Genomic DNA, 19,889 nt, shown 5'->3' on the forward strand with positions numbered 1-19,889 from the left:
CAATCTGTGGGTGAAGACGCTCATTAAAGGTGCCATACATCATAAAACAGATATAAGCCAAAGCAAGTTCTGCTAGCGATACTGGCCACCTTGGTCTCTTCTTCTGTTAATAGGAGTTGAAGAAACAATGAAAGCGCACTTATTTACCTAATTTATACAATTTTTTATTTTTTTAAAGGAGATTACTTCCTCTTTCAGTATTTTATTAGTGTTTCAGATAGCGGACAAAGCAAATGCACTGTATAGAAGAAAAAGTCAAACAAGGGAATTACCCAGGCGTCAAAGCCTCGCATTCACAGAGGGATTATGCCGACTAACTCTAACGCGCGGGACCCTCGTTTAACAGGGGGATCATGATCCGCCGGCTGAGCAGCTCCACCCGTTCCCACACCGAGGACTCCATCTTCCTGAGGCCCGACGAGGACCCCGTCTGGCTGGATGAGCCCACAAAGACTGACAAACTAGGAGACGGAGCCCCTAAGACAGATGGGGCCCCCGAGCGCAGACAGGGCCAGGACCCGCGGGGCGAGACGGAGGAACTGTTTATGCACAAAGTGTACGCGCTGGTGATTGAGATCCACTGCTGGGCCGCGCTCTTCGTCCTCTCCCAAGTCACGGTAAGTGCTGTCAGTAGATGTTGGGCAGAATCGAAAAAGTGACGTAAAAAGTGGGCTGTGTCTTTACGTGCTTGTAGTCAGGATGCTGGGATGCCTTTCATGTCCTCAGTAAATGGATGTAAGACATTTGAGATGATCTCCCTGCACAAGCTGTGGTTTTCAGCTCAGCACGTAATGTAGATCGGACTGAGAAATTCACAATAGCGTAATTGCCACATTAGCAATGCAAATGACGCTGGAGCACACAGTATTCTCTCTCAACTTGTCCTTTATTTTTACTTACGGAGATTTTCTTGTCATATACCTCATTACAATGTCATATTCTCTAAAGTGCCTCGGTTGACAGTGTACTTTTTCTGTCTCCCCAGAAAAGACTTTTTTTTTTTTGTTGAGATTGAACATCTCTTTAATATTCCTTCCCTGTCCCTCTCTCTTTCTGGTGACTTCATCTTTGATTCATTCAACAGAAAAAGAACAGGTGCAGCATTACCATAAAGTAAAAAAGCTTTGTAAATGCGGGCGTGATTATGACGCCAAACTGCATGTGGTCAATTTACATGTTTTTTTTTTTACATCTGCGTGACAGGCCACCTTCTTTTCCTCTCCTTCCTCTTTTCACTTGAGAGCGCTAGAACATTAAAGACTGTGTGTGTGTGATAGATAGAGAGAAATAGAGAGAGAGAGCTTTCCACATATTTGTATTGAATTGTTGTGTAAAGAATGTGGCTGATTGCCAGTGCATGAATGTAGAGTACGCACAGTAAGAATGTGCCTCCTCTTCTCTCTCCTCCCAGGGGTACTGGGTGTTTTTTGTGATGGAAGGAAACGGGCCGCTCTCTTCCATCTACAAAGCCCTGCAGGTCATTGACTTCTATCTGGGCTTTGTCTTACCCTGCAACCCAATCTTTGGAATGGACGTAAGTGTCATTACTGACTCTGACCTAGACCTCTAACATCGGCCTCTGTGTATTTTGGGATGGAGACCACAAAGCAGTAACAGTGAACGTGAAGATGTCACGCGTGAAAGAAAGAGTGCAACATGCAGTGTTGATCTTTCTGTTTTCTCTCAGAACTAATCTGTCCCTGACCCCCAGACTTTCTCTCTCTCTCTCTCTCTCTCTCTCTCTCTCTCTCTCTCTACTGGCCAGTCCATGGTGTTGATGAGAGAGGTGGTGAACACCAAACAGCACAACTGGATCGTCCATGGCACCGCAGGCATCGGCATGGCCATCTGTGTGATCATGGTAAAACACAGGAATGCCTCATTTCCCATCCAAAACTCCCATCCAAACTTAAAGTTATTCCTGCATGAATGTGAGATTATAGCGTTTGTGCTCTAGTCTTACCTCCTTTTAAGACTAACGTGACAGGAGCAGGAGCTGAATTGACCTACTTATTGTAATTTGCCATGAAGGAAGGCGATAGTCAAGCGCTTAAAATGTAAAATGAGTTCAAATTATGGCAGCAGTAACCAAGTGACTTAATGTGAGAGGAACAGCCAGCGAGTTTGAACTAATGATTTTGAATTGAACTGAATTAACTGAATTACAGTCTATGAAATGTGCTTTGTAAATAAGGTTTGATGGAGCAGTTGATTGATTGATTGATCGGCTGTTCAGCTGGCAGGTTGTTTGGCTGTTTGGTTGGTTGATTTATTTATTGATTGATAAATGGATATACGGTTGGATGGATGGAATTCCTTCCTTCCTTCCTTCCTTCCTTCCTTCCTTCCCTCCTTCACTTATTCATTCATTCATGCGCTGACCCACTTGTCTCTTCCCAGGTCATACACATGGTCTGTAAGTGGCGTTACGGCGGCGGCTTGTGGTCGGCGGCGGCAGTGTCGAGGGACATCGGGGACAGGCGTCAGTCTGTGAGCCGCCAGCCCTCCTTCACCCTGTCAGAGTGGACCGACGCCCAGGAGGACCTGCTGGACCTGGACCCCGTGCCCCAGACGCCCGTCTTTGACCTGGGCACCGACACCAGGACGGAGGGAGACGCCGCCACCCTCACCGTCACACCAGTGGGGCTTCAGGAGAGGTGAGAGAGTGCAGGGAGCAGAGGGGCGGGGAGTATTTTTGGAGGAAAGAAAGAGCAACAGTGAAACAGAGAAAATGGGGATGTGTCTGTGTGTGTTTGTGTGTGTTTATACCTGCATCCCTGTCTGCGTGTGAGCGTATACTGTATTCATATATTTTTATCCATATTTGCACACGGATGATGGGTACACAACTTCGTCTGATCCCTTATGAATCACGCAGGAGGGGCTCCAACGTGTCCCTGACCTTGGACATGTGCACCCCAGGGTGTACGGAGCCCTACGGCTACGGGGCCCAGCTGTCGCCCAGAGACCAGTCGGCCCAGGAGTACCTCAGAGAGGGAACACACACGCTGACCCCTGCCCTGCTACACACACGGGCCATGGATGACCAGAGCCTGCAGGCCGAGTTTTACGTGAGCGGAGCAGCAGCAGCCTACGCTCTCGCACGCACGCACGCAGATGAACAGATAGACACAGAGACGAACAGACGGAAAAAAAACGCAACCGGAAAAAGACACGCAGAGACACACACGCACACACCCACACACACACAAACACCCAGTGGAGCTCTGCACACACCCGTAAGCTACTCCACTGTCTGTCAGTGGGCGAAGGAAGGATGGATACAGGCATATTTGCATACCAAAATCCGCAGAGGATTCCAGTGTCTGCCAGGCGGAAAGATGTGCATTCAAGATCGTACACAAGTTGTCTATAGTCTCTCAATCACATACAGTCAGTAAATACAAAAACACAGCTTACGTTATTAAAAGTACATGGAATTCCATGAGTGATGTTACATTATGTCTTGCACATCATTTTCATGGCGTTTTGTTGCATTAGAGCAGGCAAGGATAGGACTTCCTCTACATTGCTCCATGGGATAATTGTTGTTGCATCTACAGCATCTATTGTTCTCTGTCCATCGGCAGGAAACTCCCATGAACTTTGTGGACCCAAAGGAGTACAACTACCCAGGTCTGGTGAGAAAGAACCGCTACAAGACCATCCTACCCAGTGAGTAGAGTCGCAGCATGAATTACAACAGTCACTGAAAACAGATCACGAAATGAAATTAGCATTAAATCAAATCTCTTGACAACTACATGCATAAGGTATTGTTTTTAGATCTATATTCTTTCAACTCATAACTTCATGAGTTTAAAAAGTGCTTCTCATGCTGCTTTTCTTTTATAATTTCAAAGATTCATCAAATGTTTTGCTCATATCTGTTTGAAATAGGTGCCAAAATATCTGTATTCACACTGACACAGCACACAAAAAGACACGAAACAACCTTATAAAAAGCAATAAAATCTGAGTTGTGGGATGTAATATATGCAGAGAGAGTCCTTACCGCCTTCCCCTGGTGTTATCTCTCTGAATTACAACCCTTCTGTCTCTCCCTCTCATGGCAATCTCACACTTTCTGCCTCCAGACACACACAGCAGAGTGATCTTGAAGTCACCAGATGAAGATGATTTCCTCAGCACCTACATCAATGCTAATTACCTAAAAGTAAGTGAAACTGTGTATATTCATGAGCAAAAAAAGGATAATGCTTACCTTTAGAGATGTGCAGTATGTGACACGGCAGGGTGTGTGTGTGTGTGTGTGTGTGTGTGTGTGTGTGTGTGTGTGTGTGTGTGCAGGGCTACGGGGGCGAGGAGCGCGCGTACGTCGCCACCCAGGGTCCCACCGTCAACACAGTGGGCGACTTCTGGAGGATGGTGTGGCAGGAGAAAACTCCCATCATAGTCATGATCACCAACCTGGAGGAGAAGAACGAGGTCAGCATGAAGAGGAGGAGGGAGGGATGGGTTAATGAATGGATGGATGATGATGGATTAATGGATGGATGATGATGGATTAATGGATGGATGGATTGATGAATGATGGATGGATGGACAGACAGATGGACTAATGATGGACGGATGATAGATGGATGGATGGATGATGGATAGGAATGGGACGATATGTTTATCTCACGATACAATTTGATACACAATATTTGATACGGTTCATGATTCGATACAACCACGATACAATGTAATGAATTAAAGTTCAATGACAACAAAGTCTGACTGTGCAGAATTATGTTTATTTCTGAGCCACAAATCTTTCTAGCAATTGGCTTGCTAGAATGTAAACAACAATTTAAAAATGTTGTTTCAAAGTGCAAATAATATAATTTGTATGGAGAGCTTGTGAAATTATGATGTTGCAAGCTGTCTCATTTGTGATTACAGCAGAATTAAAATGGAGCTAATATCGCAATTTATTTTTCTGCCACAACATATGTATTGTCACATTTTTGTATTGTGATGTATGTCCCATGGATGGACAGATGAATGGATGATGGATGATGGATGGATGGATGGATGGATAGATGGATGGATGGATGGACATACTAATACCCAGTGTGCGTGTGTGTCCATTGTGTCTTGTAGAAATGTGCAGAGTACTGGCCCGAGGACACTGTGACCCATGAGGGCATCGAGATCACTGTCGTCACGGTAACCCAGGAGGATGACTACAGTCTGAGGGTGTTCACTCTGAAGGTGAGACTGCATGTACAGGTAACACATCAAGAGTGAATACAGGGCACAATATTACTTTAGCCACTTTAAATCAATAAGTTAACACAACGTGGAGCAGTTGCTCTTAAGAGAAAACATGGTGGCGTCCAAATGAAAAAAATGATTGATGATTTTCTGTCTTTCTGACATCAGTGCTGGATAACAACCTTGTGTATATGCTCTTCCTTACCTATATCTATTGGGAAGTGTCCGAGTGTCTGTTGAAAATATTTCTGAGATGAGGTTAATATTAATATTTGATGAGATTAATATTAGACCATGTAATACAGAAAAACATCTGGTAGTGTGAGACCAAATCAGATCGCGATGTTTGGGATCTCCACATCAAGCTAATGTTCTATTGCCTAAAGTTGTCTTTTTGCCAAAGTAAATGTTTTTTTAACAGATTGAGCATTTCCATGAGGATCCATATGGATTCAACACAGATGTGTGTGTTGTGCCACGGTTTACTTAGCGCTCTGATGCTGCCATAGTCACAACTTTCAGTTCCATTCATCTGCTCATGATGGGTGCTTTCTATTTAATTTAGGGTCATGGTAGCATTGGCACTTAGCAAACCAAACACGATAATTCAGTAAATGCACCCCTCATCTGATTACTAAGCACCAAGGGATCATTATATTACTGTGCTCCGAGTTAAAAGCTTGTTGTTTATTCAACTCCTCTGGTTTGTATTGTCTTTCTGCAGGATTAATAGTTATTCATTAGACTGGCAGAAAGAAGCTGTGAGGATTCAGACAGCTGATGGGTTTGATTGTGTACAGTATAGGCGATATAAGCTCTTTTTCATAACCCTCACTCTTTTTTGCTGTCTCGCTCTGCATTCATTGTTGTCGTAGCAACTAACACCAAGGTAACAATTTGGATATACATGGAGAGCAAGTGGCTGATCAAAAATAACTCTCAACGTGTCTGTCTCTTGACATATATGTGTTCACATCTATATTTCATGCCTGTACGCCTCTCTGTGTGACTGTATGTGTGTGTGTGTGTGCATGTGTGTGTGTCTATGTGTGTGTATGTGTGCCAGTGTGGGGGAGAGGAGCGCAGTCTGCGGCAGTACTGGTACACCTCGTGGCCTGATCAGAAGACTCCAGACAAAGCTCCGCCCCTTCTGGAACTGGTACAGGAAGTGGAAAGGGCCAGAGAGGAAGCCCCGCCCACCAGCGGCCCTGTAATCGTCCACTGCAGGTAGGACTGACAGGAGGGGGCAGACATAGCCTCTTTATTAGTATTGTCGTATGGAGATATGGAATATAAGTTCACGTTTAACATGCAATATTCAAAATGTACTTGGAAGGGCTAGAGTAAAAGGGCCAACAATAAACCCATGGTGGTAAAAAGGTAAATACACAAAAGAAATTGTCTAGTTTAGTAGTAGGGGGAAGCCCTTTCACTGCTGTTTTCACTATAGAACTAATGGAATCAACAAAGCCACTTGGCGCCGTTTCCTTGAGCAGGTTATTAGCCTAATTGCAAACCGCCGTTGTGTGATTTCCCCAGAGAGGATTTGTCATTAATGAAATTAGTGGGATCAACGCTAATCAATACACCGATCAATGCATTTCCTCTTTCTCCGCCCTCCTGTTTCACTTCACCCATCCCACCCCCCAACCCCTTCATTTTATAACCTCTACTCCACCTTCTCCCTCTCCCCTACTTTCCAACTCTTCCTCCTCATCCTCCTCTTCCTCCACCTTCTTTTTCTGCAGTGCTGGAATTGGTCGAACAGGCTGTTTCATTGCCACCTCCATCCTGTGTAAGCAGCTGAGGACTGAGGGTGTGGTCGACATCCTGAGAACCACCTGCCAGCTCCGTCTGGACAGGTGAGAAAACACAACAGCTCAGGATTATTCTTAGCCCTCGTCCCTATTTATAGTCCTTGGTGTGTCAGTGTAAATCGGTCTTTATCAGCCATAGGATTTGGATTGACTATTCCAGAGAAAGGGCTAACTGACTGTGGGCTTAAAAAAGCGCAAGTCTACTTAAAGGAATACTTCACCCTAAAATGTAAATTCTTTGAAAATGAAAGTTTGTAGGATCACCAAACACACAGCAAGTTAGTTCACGTAGTTCCATCTCAGCCTTCTCCCAAACTGTTGAAGTTAACAGCTCTAAAAAACATAAAATTTCAAATTCTAAATTCTAAATTCTGCAAACAGCTTGTGCAGCATAATTCAAGTGTTTTGTAGCCAAACAAACTTGTCACACACACAACCTACAGTAGCAGGCAGAGTGACCAGAGCATTGTCAGTGAGGAGACACAGGAGATAAGGAGGTAAATGTTGGACTTTTGGACCCACTGTGCAATCGTTTGACTACAATAAACTTGGATTACGCTGTGCAAGCTGTTTGGAGAAACTTGATTGACATTTTATGCTTTTTTGGAGCTGTAAAAAGATCCATTAACTTCAATATTTTGGAAGAGGGCTGAGATGAAACTATGAGGGCTAACTCGACTCACATGGGTTGAGTAGTTATGACTGAATTTTCATTTTGGGGTGAACTATTCCTTTAAGAATTAGCCAGCTAGCTCAGCATAGGCATTTAACAGATGCTCTTATCCAACATGACATACAATGAGTGAGCAGAAAGGAGGTTCAGTGTTTTGTTCAAGGATACTTTGACGGCACACATGGCTGTCGATGGATGGCGTGCCAAAGATCTATCTATGCATACCTATACTGTATACCGTTATGAGAATATGCAAATAAACTTCTCATCTAAATATTGTATGCTTGTCTTTCTGCGTGTGTGTCCCAGGGGTGGGATGATCCAGACGGGTGAGCAGTACCAGTTTGTGCACCATGTCCTCAGCCTGTATGAGAAGCAGCTGTCTCACACTGCCGAGGAGTAGAGTGAGCGCTCCAGCCAGACCCAGACCGAGACACACCACTGTACACTGTACCACCGCCGGTGGTATGCACCACTGTACCTAGCATCATCTCAATCTCACCCTTTAACAAGTTCAACCCACATTCATCTCCACACCCAAGACAGGCTCACTCAGACGGGACTAAACGGTTGACTTGAAATCTGTGCTTACTGTGTGTCTTTGAGCAGAACAAATCTAGGGAGGTGGAATTTGTGATAGCCCAAAACAATCTCCAAATTTTGATCCGACAGTATAGTGCCATTGATCCACCCCACCCTGGAGAGTCAATCAGGCCCGGAAACAATCAAGCCCCCCCCCACCCCCACCCCCCTCCTGACATCATTTCATATGCACTGCTAAGGTTTTTATTGCATTACTGTACATGTCTCAATCGGTAAGGCCTCATTGAGTGGTTGGTCTGAAATAGCCCACATGGGAACATACTGTACTTACAGTTATCAAAAGGTTATAGTGGAGCTGCAGCATAATCAGATTCCCTACAGTGGTTTTGATTCTCTGTGAGGAGGAATTGCAAGCTCTTTGCCCCAAAGTTTGTACGAATAATAAGGGCCCTTCAAGTGCCAGCTTAATTTCAAATGTCTAAATCTACAGAAATGATCAAATACCAGCCTAACGTTTAACACTATGAACAAACATAAATTCCACACTGAGGGACAAGTTTGCCTGAAATATAAATTACCCACCAACGACTGGCTTTTTCTCATTGACACAAAGACTATCTCCCTTTTAATGTAAAAAAAAAAAAAATGGTTACAGAAGGTCTCTTTCAACTTTTGATGCATTCAGGAGCCACCTCATCTTCAGGTTGCATGGTGCTAAGTGTTCATTAAAGGCATGTACAATGTTATGGAACATAGGAATGTATAACGATTAGGTTATTAATTAATTAAATAATTAGGAATTCTGTGCAGTCTACAGTATTACAGTTTTACCATGCTGTCTGTGCAGTTCTCATGGCCCATGCTGATGTTTACAGTAAACAACTCCTGCATTAAGGCCACATAGACTTACACTCAGAGGCGTCACAGAGCCGGCGAGACTGAAGGGGCATAGTCCAGGAATAGAAACAGACCATCAGAAAAATCAATGCAGAGCTCTGGAGAATCTGGCTTACATATGAGTTTAAAGTTGGCAACTAATACACTCCAAAGGGAAGTAATGCAGAGGAGAGTACCACTGCAGCAGACTGCCTGAAGAATGGCACTGTGCAGCAAGTATTAACGAAGGATAGTCGTGTAATGAAAGTTCCTCTCTCTTAAGCTTAGATAAACTTAAGATTCTTGTAAATGTCCCATAACCGTCACTGTCCCTCTCAGGGTCTTTGCTCTGTGACGCCTCTGCTTTCAACAGTAGCCTGAACACATCCGTGAAGTGAGAAGCCCATGATTGTTGTATAGATAGGCCAAGCCTAATCCGTATGAAGCACAATAGACCAACTAAGGTTGTTTCTCTGATGTTCAGCTGTAAAAGTTCTTTTTTCTGTATTGTGTTTTGACTGTGTTGAGTTTAATGGATTGCATGTGCTGTATGGGACTCCATAGGTCCACAATCAAAGCGACGTGATTGGTTGTCCTGCTTTTCGTTGTGTAAAGGGTTTAGCCTATTATATTGCTTGCTCTCGGCCAATGCTTTTGATACAGTTTGCTTTTGTGAAACCAACCAGAGATATTTTTAGAACATTTTGATACAATCCTTTCGAGTAGATGCCTTGTGTATATTTCCGTTTACACCACGATGGAATGTAGCTCATACTGTGGATCAAACCATTGGTTTATATTGCAAGATTTGACAGAACAAAATGTGACAACTACCTAAGTTACCTTACGATACAGAAAAAAAATAGATTACGTTCAGTCTTCAGTATTATTACTTTATGCCTTTAGGCTTTGCTTTAATATGCTTTTGCTTTCTGTGTATGTTTTTATGGTTTTCTTGGAGAATTTTACCTCAGACTGAGTTTTTACGCAGTCCCCACTCTATTCCATCTGTGACTCTAGGCCACTCTCAGTTGACAACATGAGAAATAATTGCTATGTGTAAGGCAGCTAAAACAGTGAAGACGGTTTTGTATGTAACAAAAATCATACTCAAACAACTTATATCTTGACTGAATACATCAGGTCAACTGTAATGAACATTATCAGAGGATGGGATTAAGTGTGTGGGCTTAGACCAGTTTATAAACATCAAAATATCGAGCAAATTAAACTGCCACAATTACCTTTTAGAGGAAAATGGACCTGGGAATGAAAATGAATAAGGTAAAATCTGTTGTCAGACTAATGACATTGTCCTCTGATAATGTCCAATGTACTTGACTGAAAAGCTTTATTTTGAGTGCTTGTTTTCTGTGCTGACCTGGTCCTCTTCTGATGATCAAAATGGGGATGACAAAATAGCCAAACAGTCAGACATACAACCAACCAGCAACCAGTATTCCTCTCCTCTGCTACAGTATCGCTTTAAGTTGTGAGTTTTTGCATCCAAATAAAAGTAGATTTTCATGAACCTGTGTTGCTATCTTCTCTCTATGGTCCAATGAACCACATGCAGCTCTTAGCCTATTCCCCAAATGTGCAGGCTCTAATGAGAACACAGATGACAAATATATAGGTTTGCGGTCAGTTGGGTGTGCAAAAGGTTGGTCTATATGTGTGAGATATGAAGAACAACAGATGCATGCTGGCTTGGTGTTGTGTTGATCTGAGATCCGGTATTGCTTCTACCTGCAAAAATCTAATCTTGCACTACATAATGCAGTTTCCTATTTATACCACTAGGTGTCAGTATATACAATGTAATGCTTGCCTACAGCTGCTTTACCTTGTATTCGTCTGCCTAGCTCAGACATATTTTGATGGCAGACCTAATGATGGGAACAAAGGATTTTCAATCAGACAAAACAGAATTGATGATACTGACATCATTTATAATTCCACTGAGCACCCATTTATTATGATTCCTACCATTTTATTTATATTTCAGAATGTGATAGAGCTATCAGACAAGGTTAATTTATGAAGACCATATTTATCTTAGAGTAGATTTTTGTTCAATTTCTGCTCTTTTTCTATTTTTGTTCCATTTCTCTGTATTTTGAGATTTAAATGTTGAACTATTCCAGGCTTTGTGCGAAATCCTCCGGTCTCTTTTTAAGCTCTCCCTAAATTATCATTTTCCCTTAGAGTTTCTTCTTCTGCTTTGATGTTAAGCCATCATCAAATATCAGCATGTGGGCCTCAGCTAGAAAATCCATAGGCTTGTTCAGACATGCAATCACAAATACAAATACCTTGTCAGAATACTGATTATTTTGCATCTCTTGGTATTTTTAATCAGCCTTATTATGCTTTATGCATTGCAGTAATGAAACTAAATTATGCATATATTTTTCATTCATAATACGGTGGATGTCTTTTGTGAATATGATCAATTGGTATGATCTTATGTTTTATTCTGGTGATCTTTGAGGCTGGAGAGTGAATATGTCTGGTCTTAATTGGCTTCTAAAATTTACTATTTAATCACTGCTGTTATTTTTCGTAAAAGGTTTTTAAATCCTGTGTGCAAACCAAATTTCCCCTGGGGGAAATTACGTTTGTATATTGCATGTTAGTGTTCAACAAATCACCCATTTTTTTAGTAGAGTTTTCCCAACCCTTTTACGATGACATAAATCTTAATGGGATAAATAATTCATAGTATACATCATGGTAAGTAGTATCAAACTATGTAAGCTATGTAAGGATAGGGTTTTTTTTCGGGGGGAAAGGGATTTTTTTTCTGGAAATGCAATCGCTTTTTGTTCATTTTTGTTCACTGACTGGCAGCTAACCCCACCTTTTCATTCACCACTCCATCACCGGTTCATTTATCAGGGAGCTGAGTGTGCCCGGCGCAGCCCCGCCGTGCACTGCACTGATCATGTATGCGTCTCCTTTAAAAAAGACGGACTGTCCCTTTAATCCGCGGATCAGAACGCTGACGTCATTCAACTCCTGAGCCGCCGGCTCCGATTGGCTGAAGGTGACGTCAGCCCGAATTTTTTTTTCCCTCTCCCTCCTGAACCATGACCTCATCCTTAGTTCATGGAAGTGCTAAAGTGCACCTTCTGTATTCCTCCCCCCCTCCACCCCCGTTCTGCTAACAAATACCTAGCCTAGCAAATGCTAATCTATCCCTTCCCGACCCGACCCCGGCCCCCGGCCCGTTCAACGGCAGAAACCGTTTGAATCCCCGCACTTTAATGTCTCGTTTGTTTCTGGCGCTGTCACCCTCTGTCAGCTGTAGTGTCCCCTTGACCCGACAAGTAAACACTGACCATCCCCATGAAGGAAGCAGCCGCTGTCCCTTCACACATGGAGGCCAGCTGAATGACAAGGCTATACCAGAGCCGTGTGGAGACAGAGGTGAGTGTGTGTGTATCGATTAGAGTAGAAACCACGGTTGCTTCTGTGGAGAAAGCTTAGCTATATCTAATGCGTTGCTCCCTTTACCCGCAGCTAGCTTACGTTAGCGGCGGTGACTGTCTGTGTGCTCGCGTCCCCCGCTGCTAGTCTGTCAGTGCGCACTCCCCTCTGTCTGCGCCCGCCTTATAATGCTGGGAATTAAGCCCGTCCAACCTGGAGTTACCGATTCCTTTATTTTGACAACACACCTCGTCTGCTCGTTTAGTAGGCTACTGACTCGTTTTGAAGGTAGGTGAAATCTCGTGTGTTTCTTTTCCGCTTCATTTGCGCGCTGCTGCGTATAATCATCATAGCCTGTCCGATCAATGGAGTGGTTCATTTTCGCATGCGGAGATATCCACGCGTCACAACAACAGGACAGTAAATCTAACCAGGAAAGGTTTCCCATTCAAACAACGTGCATTGGACATTTCAGTAAATGTGTAGTGTACGGGACATTAAATGTGCAGCGAGTCAGAGCAGTGAACATTGTCCGCATTATGCTCTATTCTTATTTCCAATCTAGGTCGGTTTATTATAGTGCGCTACGGCGCTCACCCTCCATCTCTAATATCTGCGGGGCATGAGGCATTGTTATTATCAGGCAGGCCATAATGTCCCATCTATTTCTTTGTGCGCCCTATCTCATTTATTGGTAGAAATGTCTGTGGCTATGCAGTCTTTCAGAATGGATTTTTCCGCATTTACCGCATTTTATTTACATACAGCTTTTAATGTTCGTCATGTGTGCACGATATTTGTTTTATTTGTATCAGTATCTGTGTCGTGATATTGTTATGACTGAGCCTGGGGTAGGCCTAGTTTGTTGTATTACCGCTCAGTTTGCAGCAACCACACTGTGAGTGATGATGATGATGACGATGACGATGATGAAAATGATGATGATATATTTTATTTACTTTCACCAAAATATCAGCAAGGCCAACCATGAATAGATTTTCCAAAATGGCACAATAACATATTAACAACATCTCTTGTGTTGCATGAACACTTTTTTCCAAGTTACACACCCAAGCCTGTCATCACTGCATATTAACACTAATGTTGTTTCAGGCCTTTTTGTTATCTACATCCAACTACTCAGATATCTATCGACCAAATAGGCATCCATCAATAGATGTTTATTCTAGGTGGATGTAGGTCAAATGAGTCCAGGTCTAATTAACACTGGGTTGGGATTTGCAAATTGGAACATGATAATGAGATAGTAATAACATGACACATTTTATTCCTAAGGCTGTAGCTAATGCTCTAAAGCAAGAGCTGCCAGTCAGGAGGAGTCCTGCAGAACGGAGAGTGAGATCTCTGCTCACCGGTTACCATGTTGCCTCACTAGATTTAGGTCCACATCCCGCCCCCTCTTCTCTCTCTGTATGTGTGTGATACATGAAATTGTATTGGCATGTTTCTATGTGTTTGTGAGGTTGTATATGTGTGTGTGTGTGTGTGTGTGTGTGTGTGTGTGTGTTTCTCAATGAGTGCGTGTGCATAATACATGAGAGATACTAGCTGACACTGGGATATGCTACTCAATTATTAGGATCATTATAGTCCAAACCTGCAGGGGATAAAAATTGTCAAAGTGACTTTCCTCCTAACTGATTCTGTGGGAAAGTGTGTTGGTTTGTTTAGGGGGAAAAAACATCTATTTTCATTCTATTTCTAACCAGAAATAGATTAGAAATATTCTAATCAGTCTAGTAATCTACTTCCCGTTTTCCATTTTGAGGGTTTTAGCAACTACTCAAACATGACCACTAACCTGGTCGTAATTTCTCCAATATAATTTGCCGCCCCTATATAATCCTCCTGCAACTCATGTTTGGTTGAGTTGATTGCAGGCTTGAGTACCTGTAGAGGGCCATGCACTGGTCTTTAAAGTGTTAATAGACAACACACACACACAGGGATTCATGCACACATGGTAGCACACAGACAGACACATACACACAAACAGGTGTTATCCTTTAGTTAATGAGAGAGATAGTGGAACGCTCTGAAGTAATTGTTTGTTGTGTCTCGTTGTGTGAAACTGAGAGCTGGCCCTATATCAGTCCTCTCCAGGCTCTGGCCATGGATGACGTTATGCAGGGGTTAATGAATAACCTGGATGGTATTACCTCAGCTTTGGTTGTCCTCCAGTTGCTCTCTTTGTGTTTGCCTTTCCCCCTGCTGGGTGATATGGCGTTATCGAGCTGGTCCCACATGCTTAGCTCATGGTTTTATATGAAGGGCCAATGGATGGGTATCTCTGTGTGGATTATCCATTCTACAAAGATAATGTTACTTCCTCAACTTTGCCTTATTGACTTATTCCAAAGAACTTAGGCCTGCTTTTTTTTATATGAGTCTTTTGTTATCAGCTTTTAAAGAGAGTAACAGTAAAGCCTGTTGAGCCTGTAGATGATTTGCTTGAATGTATTCTGCTTGGCAAGCCTGCGGAGAATGGATATGTGGCTCTGGGATTTCCTTTTTTCCTCCCTACTTAGAAAACAGGGTATTCCAATGTCAAATTTCAACACGGTAACACTACCTACAGTATAGCCTATGCAGCCTAGCCTAGAGCCATCTCACATGCCCCGACTTCTCTCCACACTTTGGTTTTAGCGCTGTGTCAGTGTAGTGCAAACGTCTCACCAAAGCACTTTGTCATAGTAAACCGAAGGGGAAACAAGAAGCAAAGCGATGTATTGAAAATGCCCAAGGTATCGCACCGGCTCCTCCAAAGTTTTCATGCCTTGACTTGGCTAGCTTCTTGTGTTGTGAGGTCTCGAGGGGCAGGGTAGACGTGAGGAGGGCCAGGTTGTGCACCGTTCATGCTTTCTGTGTGGCTTGAGGTGCGTGAGCTCTGTATGAATGCAGCTTTGCCCTCAGCGTACCTTGGCAGTCATGCTTCTTGCATTCTTATGATGATCACACACCATGGGAACTCCAGTACTTTGGTGATACTGTAGGAAAATTCAGCTATCCAAATCCCCCAACAAGAAAAAAAACAAACAAAAAAAAACACCCCGGAATCATCCGGTGGTTCTGGTTCTTCTTCATTCAACTGTACTTAACCGTTTCAAATTTCAGGGGGTGCACAACCAGTTCTTGTTTCCACATGAACCATGAACTGGGTTTTTTCTTGAATAAAAGGGACAGATGTAGAAACTAAAGTGATGTCAAAGTTGCCGTCGGTTATACTAAGACTAGACTGGGCTGGTACAGACCAAAATGGAAGAGAGCAAATTAACTTGAAATGTCTTTGATCACCAACTTGTTTCCCTGTCAAGTGAGGCTAGCTGATCCACAGAATCTCGTCGGTGGTTAGTTGAGGACAGGTTACATCTTGAACACAGTCATACAGCTCAAGCGCTTCACTCTAAATATGCTAGTTTATCCCAAGAGTCTGTTTACTGGTGTAGATAGATAGCACTGCAGCAGTAAGTGTTTAGCTATATCCCCTCTGGTATCCAGATCCAGCACCACCACCAGTAGCATCCCATCACCCTCCCCGTGCCCCCTGATCACCCCAACCGGGCTGTTTCTATGGCAACCACAGAATCTGCTCCAGACCTGTACACACTCTCTCTCCTCTCTCCTCTCTCCTCTCTCTGCTTGTTTTCCTCTGTTCTGAGAGCCTCACAGTCAGCTCCTGGCTGCTGCCTATTTTAGTCTGAGGGGCTTGTTTGTTTTCCTCCTTATTGTTCCTTCCTGGATGCAAGATAGAGGAAGAAAGAGGGTTTTGCATAGGGCATGGGTTGGGGTTATTACGCTGAGTAAGCATGCTGAGGTATAGGTTCCCTCTCTACATCATCTCTCATCCCCTTTTTAGTCCCTCTCCCAATCCCGCTTTCTCTCCCTGTCACTCTCTTTCTTTACCTCACTCTTTCCTCTCATCTCCTCTCTTTGCCTCCTTCCTTGTCCGCACAAACACACTGTGAGCGAAGGCACCGTAGGATGATTGCAGAGCACCAGTCTCTCCCCTTCACCGCCACACATGTAAACCTGCACACTCCTCCCCTCCCCGTCCCTGTTCTCTGCACAAGAGAAAGAAATAGAGTGATAGAGAGGGAAGGAGGGATACAGAGAGAAAAAGAGAGAGGCAGGCAGGGTGGGAGGGTGGGAGAGCCGACTCAGTCGCCATTTAGACATATGCAGCGTCAGATGTTGTGCTCAGCGGCAGAGAAAGAGAGAGATTCACACCCCTGGATGCTGTGTGCTGCTTGGCTAAAGGGCTCTACACCACATAAGGTATGGTATAACAGGTTATGAGGCCAAATCCAGGCCGGAGGAATGTAGTAGGGGCTGCTAGTGTTAGGGAGGCATTGGTGTTGCAGTGAGACTTAGTACTTACCTTATGCCTGCTGTGTTGAACATCATGGGAAAAGTAGGGGACTGTCACTATGTCAGTATGCCTATGTGCCGTCTAGCTGCAGGTCACAAGAGTGTGCTTTGCTGAAAGTATTACTGCAGAAAGCTGCATTCACTCATTGCTACAATAGATTAATTTGTCTGTGCTGGTTTTCTTTTTTTAAACCTACTCAGACAAATGTAAGCTGCATTACGTTTGCAGTTTGCACAGAGTTTGTGTGTGAGACTGTGTGTACTGTGTGTACTTTGCCTTCATTTATTGACTTAGTGTGCTATATTTGATATAACCTAGATTTGTATGGCATTTGGATTTGTTTGCATTGTTTTTGTGTGCTGTTTGTGCACACCCAGGCCTATACTTTCTGATACAGCAGGAGTTCCTCTACGATTACAGAGTGGGCAGTTGCCACAGCTCTCTATCCATCTAGATTTTCCTCCGTGTTCCTGCGATGCTGTGCTTGCATCAGGCAGGTTGCCAGGCAGCAACAGTATGTGCACATCTATGTTAGGGCTTGGCTAGTGGCCATAAGAGATATAGGCCCTGGTGTAGGTGAAGCAAAATAACCATTTCGGGGATCCTAAGAGGAATGGCACATTCCTGACCGATGAGATGAATGACCTGTGGATGGCGTGGCGACATCTTTACTGTGTCATGAGATTCTCCAGGTTAAAGTGCATTCTTGCTTGCATCTCGTTGTGTTTACTGTACTTATCGACCACATGTATGTTTTATGTTTGGTGTAGCCTTCTGCAAGTTGGTGGTATAGCACAAACCAAGGGAGTTACTGACATCCTGCTGATCTTTCTCTCCCTGTCTGTCACATACTTTCTATCTGTTGCTTTCTCTCTCCCTCTCGCTCTCTCTGTGAAATCGTCTCTTTCTCATCATCTCCTTTCCTCTCCGCTCCATCTTCATGGTTGCCTGTCCCCTCCCTAGCCTGGAGCTGGCTGAGTTGCTAGGCTGAGAGATCCTCGCTGAATAACATCCTTCCCTCCCTCCTCTCCTCCTCTCCTCCTTCCCTCCCTCCTTCCCTCCCTCCTCCCCTCCCTCTCGCGGAGGTGGTGTCACAGCTGAGGTGAAAGGTCAGAGAGCAGCGCTGCCTGCACTTCTTCCCAAGACGCTACTGACCAGAAGACACTCTGTTTCTCCATCTCCTTCTCTCTCTCTCTGTCTCTCTCTCTCTCTCTCTCTCTCTCTCTCTCTGTCTCTCTCTTTCCTCTCGCCCACCTGCTCACTAATGTTCTACTGTGCCAAATGTTTTTGCTTTCCTCCTTCACATAGACAGTTTTGTTCTGTTTTTTTTCCCTTCTCATAGCCTACATAAAGTCTCATTATCATAACATGAGATCTTTTCCTTTCTTGCCCGCTATTTTGCTATTTCTTCCTCTCCTCCCCCCTCTCTCTCTCCTTGTTTTTCTCCACTGAGTGGGCATACAAGAATGTCATGCTATAGCAAATATGATGTATGATTAATTTGATGGCGTGTTTCTGCTGTCAAAGAATGCTTAGAGTACAAGGCTGTTGTTGGTTTTGCTGCCTTTCTCCGTCTTCTCCTACATTACACAATTCTCTCTCTCTCTCTCTCTCTCTCGCTATCTATTTCTACATCTCTTTCTCACATACTCTCCCTTTTCGACTGAGGTTTAAACCGTTCCATTTAGGCTTTGGGGTAAATGAGAGGAGACCCATTCATTTTTCATGACACCGCGTGCCTGTAGATGAATAAAACAGCACGACTGCATTCACGTTCTGACCTTCTCACCGGTCGCATGACACCTGGTTGACCAAGGAAGTGGTCATCATCCCACTAGGGCTTTTTTTTTTTAACCTGTTATCTCACTGCGGTTTTGTAACAGGGGCATGTGTACCCTGGCGTGCACACAGTCACACACACACACGCACACACGCACACACACTGACATACAATCAATGTGAATCCCGTGTGTCATGTGAAATGTTCGATTGCTGGGTGGACGTGAGAAGGGAGGAGGTCGGCGTGATTATAAGTGATAGATAGCAGGAGGCAGTTCATCAAGTTTATAGACCGCTCGCTGTGACACGCACACACACACACACACACACTCACACATACAAACACACACATACGCACACGCACACACACACACACAGGATGCCACACGGGCCATTCGTTCGTCTGTGTCCAGACCTGCTCTCTGAATTCCCCTGGCTTAATTTATCTCACGCCCTCAGTTTCCTGTTTCATGAGCTGCCTCACAAGAGACCCTCCGTCAACAACAAGCAGCATGCACGCACACGCATGCACACACACACACACACACACACGAACACACACACACAGGTTCTATTGTTGTGCATGTCTCACTTAAGTCTTTGGCTTTGTATTTGGATGTGTGATACTACTTCAGATATCAGGACAAATAAAGCCCAGCGGATGATCCAATAGGCTTTAGAAGTCTTAAAATAGCTGTTTTATACCCTTGTTTAGCATTGTGGCTATTTTAATATGCAAGGTGCTCAAAGTCTCAGAGTCTGCCAATAAAAGAGGGACTATAAATGCACAAAAATACAGCGTACACTTGACTTTGGTGTTGGAATTTATACCTGATATGTCATTGTCACTTTGAAGCAGTCGGGGTAGATTGTTTATATCCACTGCATTGGCATGATTGGACTGGAGCTCAGGAGGTGATCATGCCCTTGATGTCTGATCATCAGCTGTCAGGTCATCAGCATCTCAAACCCGACAATGGCACATATGAATGTCATTGCTTGCCAATAATAGCAATGAAACAACTATTGAATGCCATGCTTTGTAATAAAAGGCTATATTTGTAGCAGTGGGTGAAGGGGAATCGTAAAAAGTGTGTGTGCAAAAACGTTTTTCTATTCAAACTGTTAAATTCTAACTAATTTTTCTTTTCTTTTT

General features: G+C 43.7%; 1 protein-coding gene across 1 annotated transcript; it reads left to right on the forward strand.

Annotated features, from left to right (window-relative positions):
* The first annotated feature begins 353 nt into the window (after nt 1–353).
* On the forward strand, nt 354–8,116 carry LOC139908438 (tyrosine-protein phosphatase non-receptor type 5). The gene is made up of 12 exons (XM_071895131.2): nt 354–617; nt 1,412–1,534; nt 1,766–1,861; nt 2,401–2,657; nt 2,879–3,071; nt 3,591–3,675; nt 4,098–4,177; nt 4,312–4,449; nt 5,110–5,220; nt 6,290–6,450; nt 6,972–7,085; nt 8,023–8,116. Exons 1-12 carry the CDS (start codon nt 354–356, stop codon nt 8,114–8,116), a joined length of 1,716 nt encoding a protein of 571 aa, XP_071751232.1.
* Nucleotides 8,117–19,889: the final 11,773 nt, after the last annotated feature.

Source organism: Centroberyx gerrardi, chromosome 4 (genome assembly GCF_048128805.1).
Source record: "Centroberyx gerrardi isolate f3 chromosome 4, fCenGer3.hap1.cur.20231027, whole genome shotgun sequence".
Lineage (NCBI taxonomy): Eukaryota > Metazoa > Chordata > Actinopteri > Beryciformes > Berycidae > Centroberyx > Centroberyx gerrardi.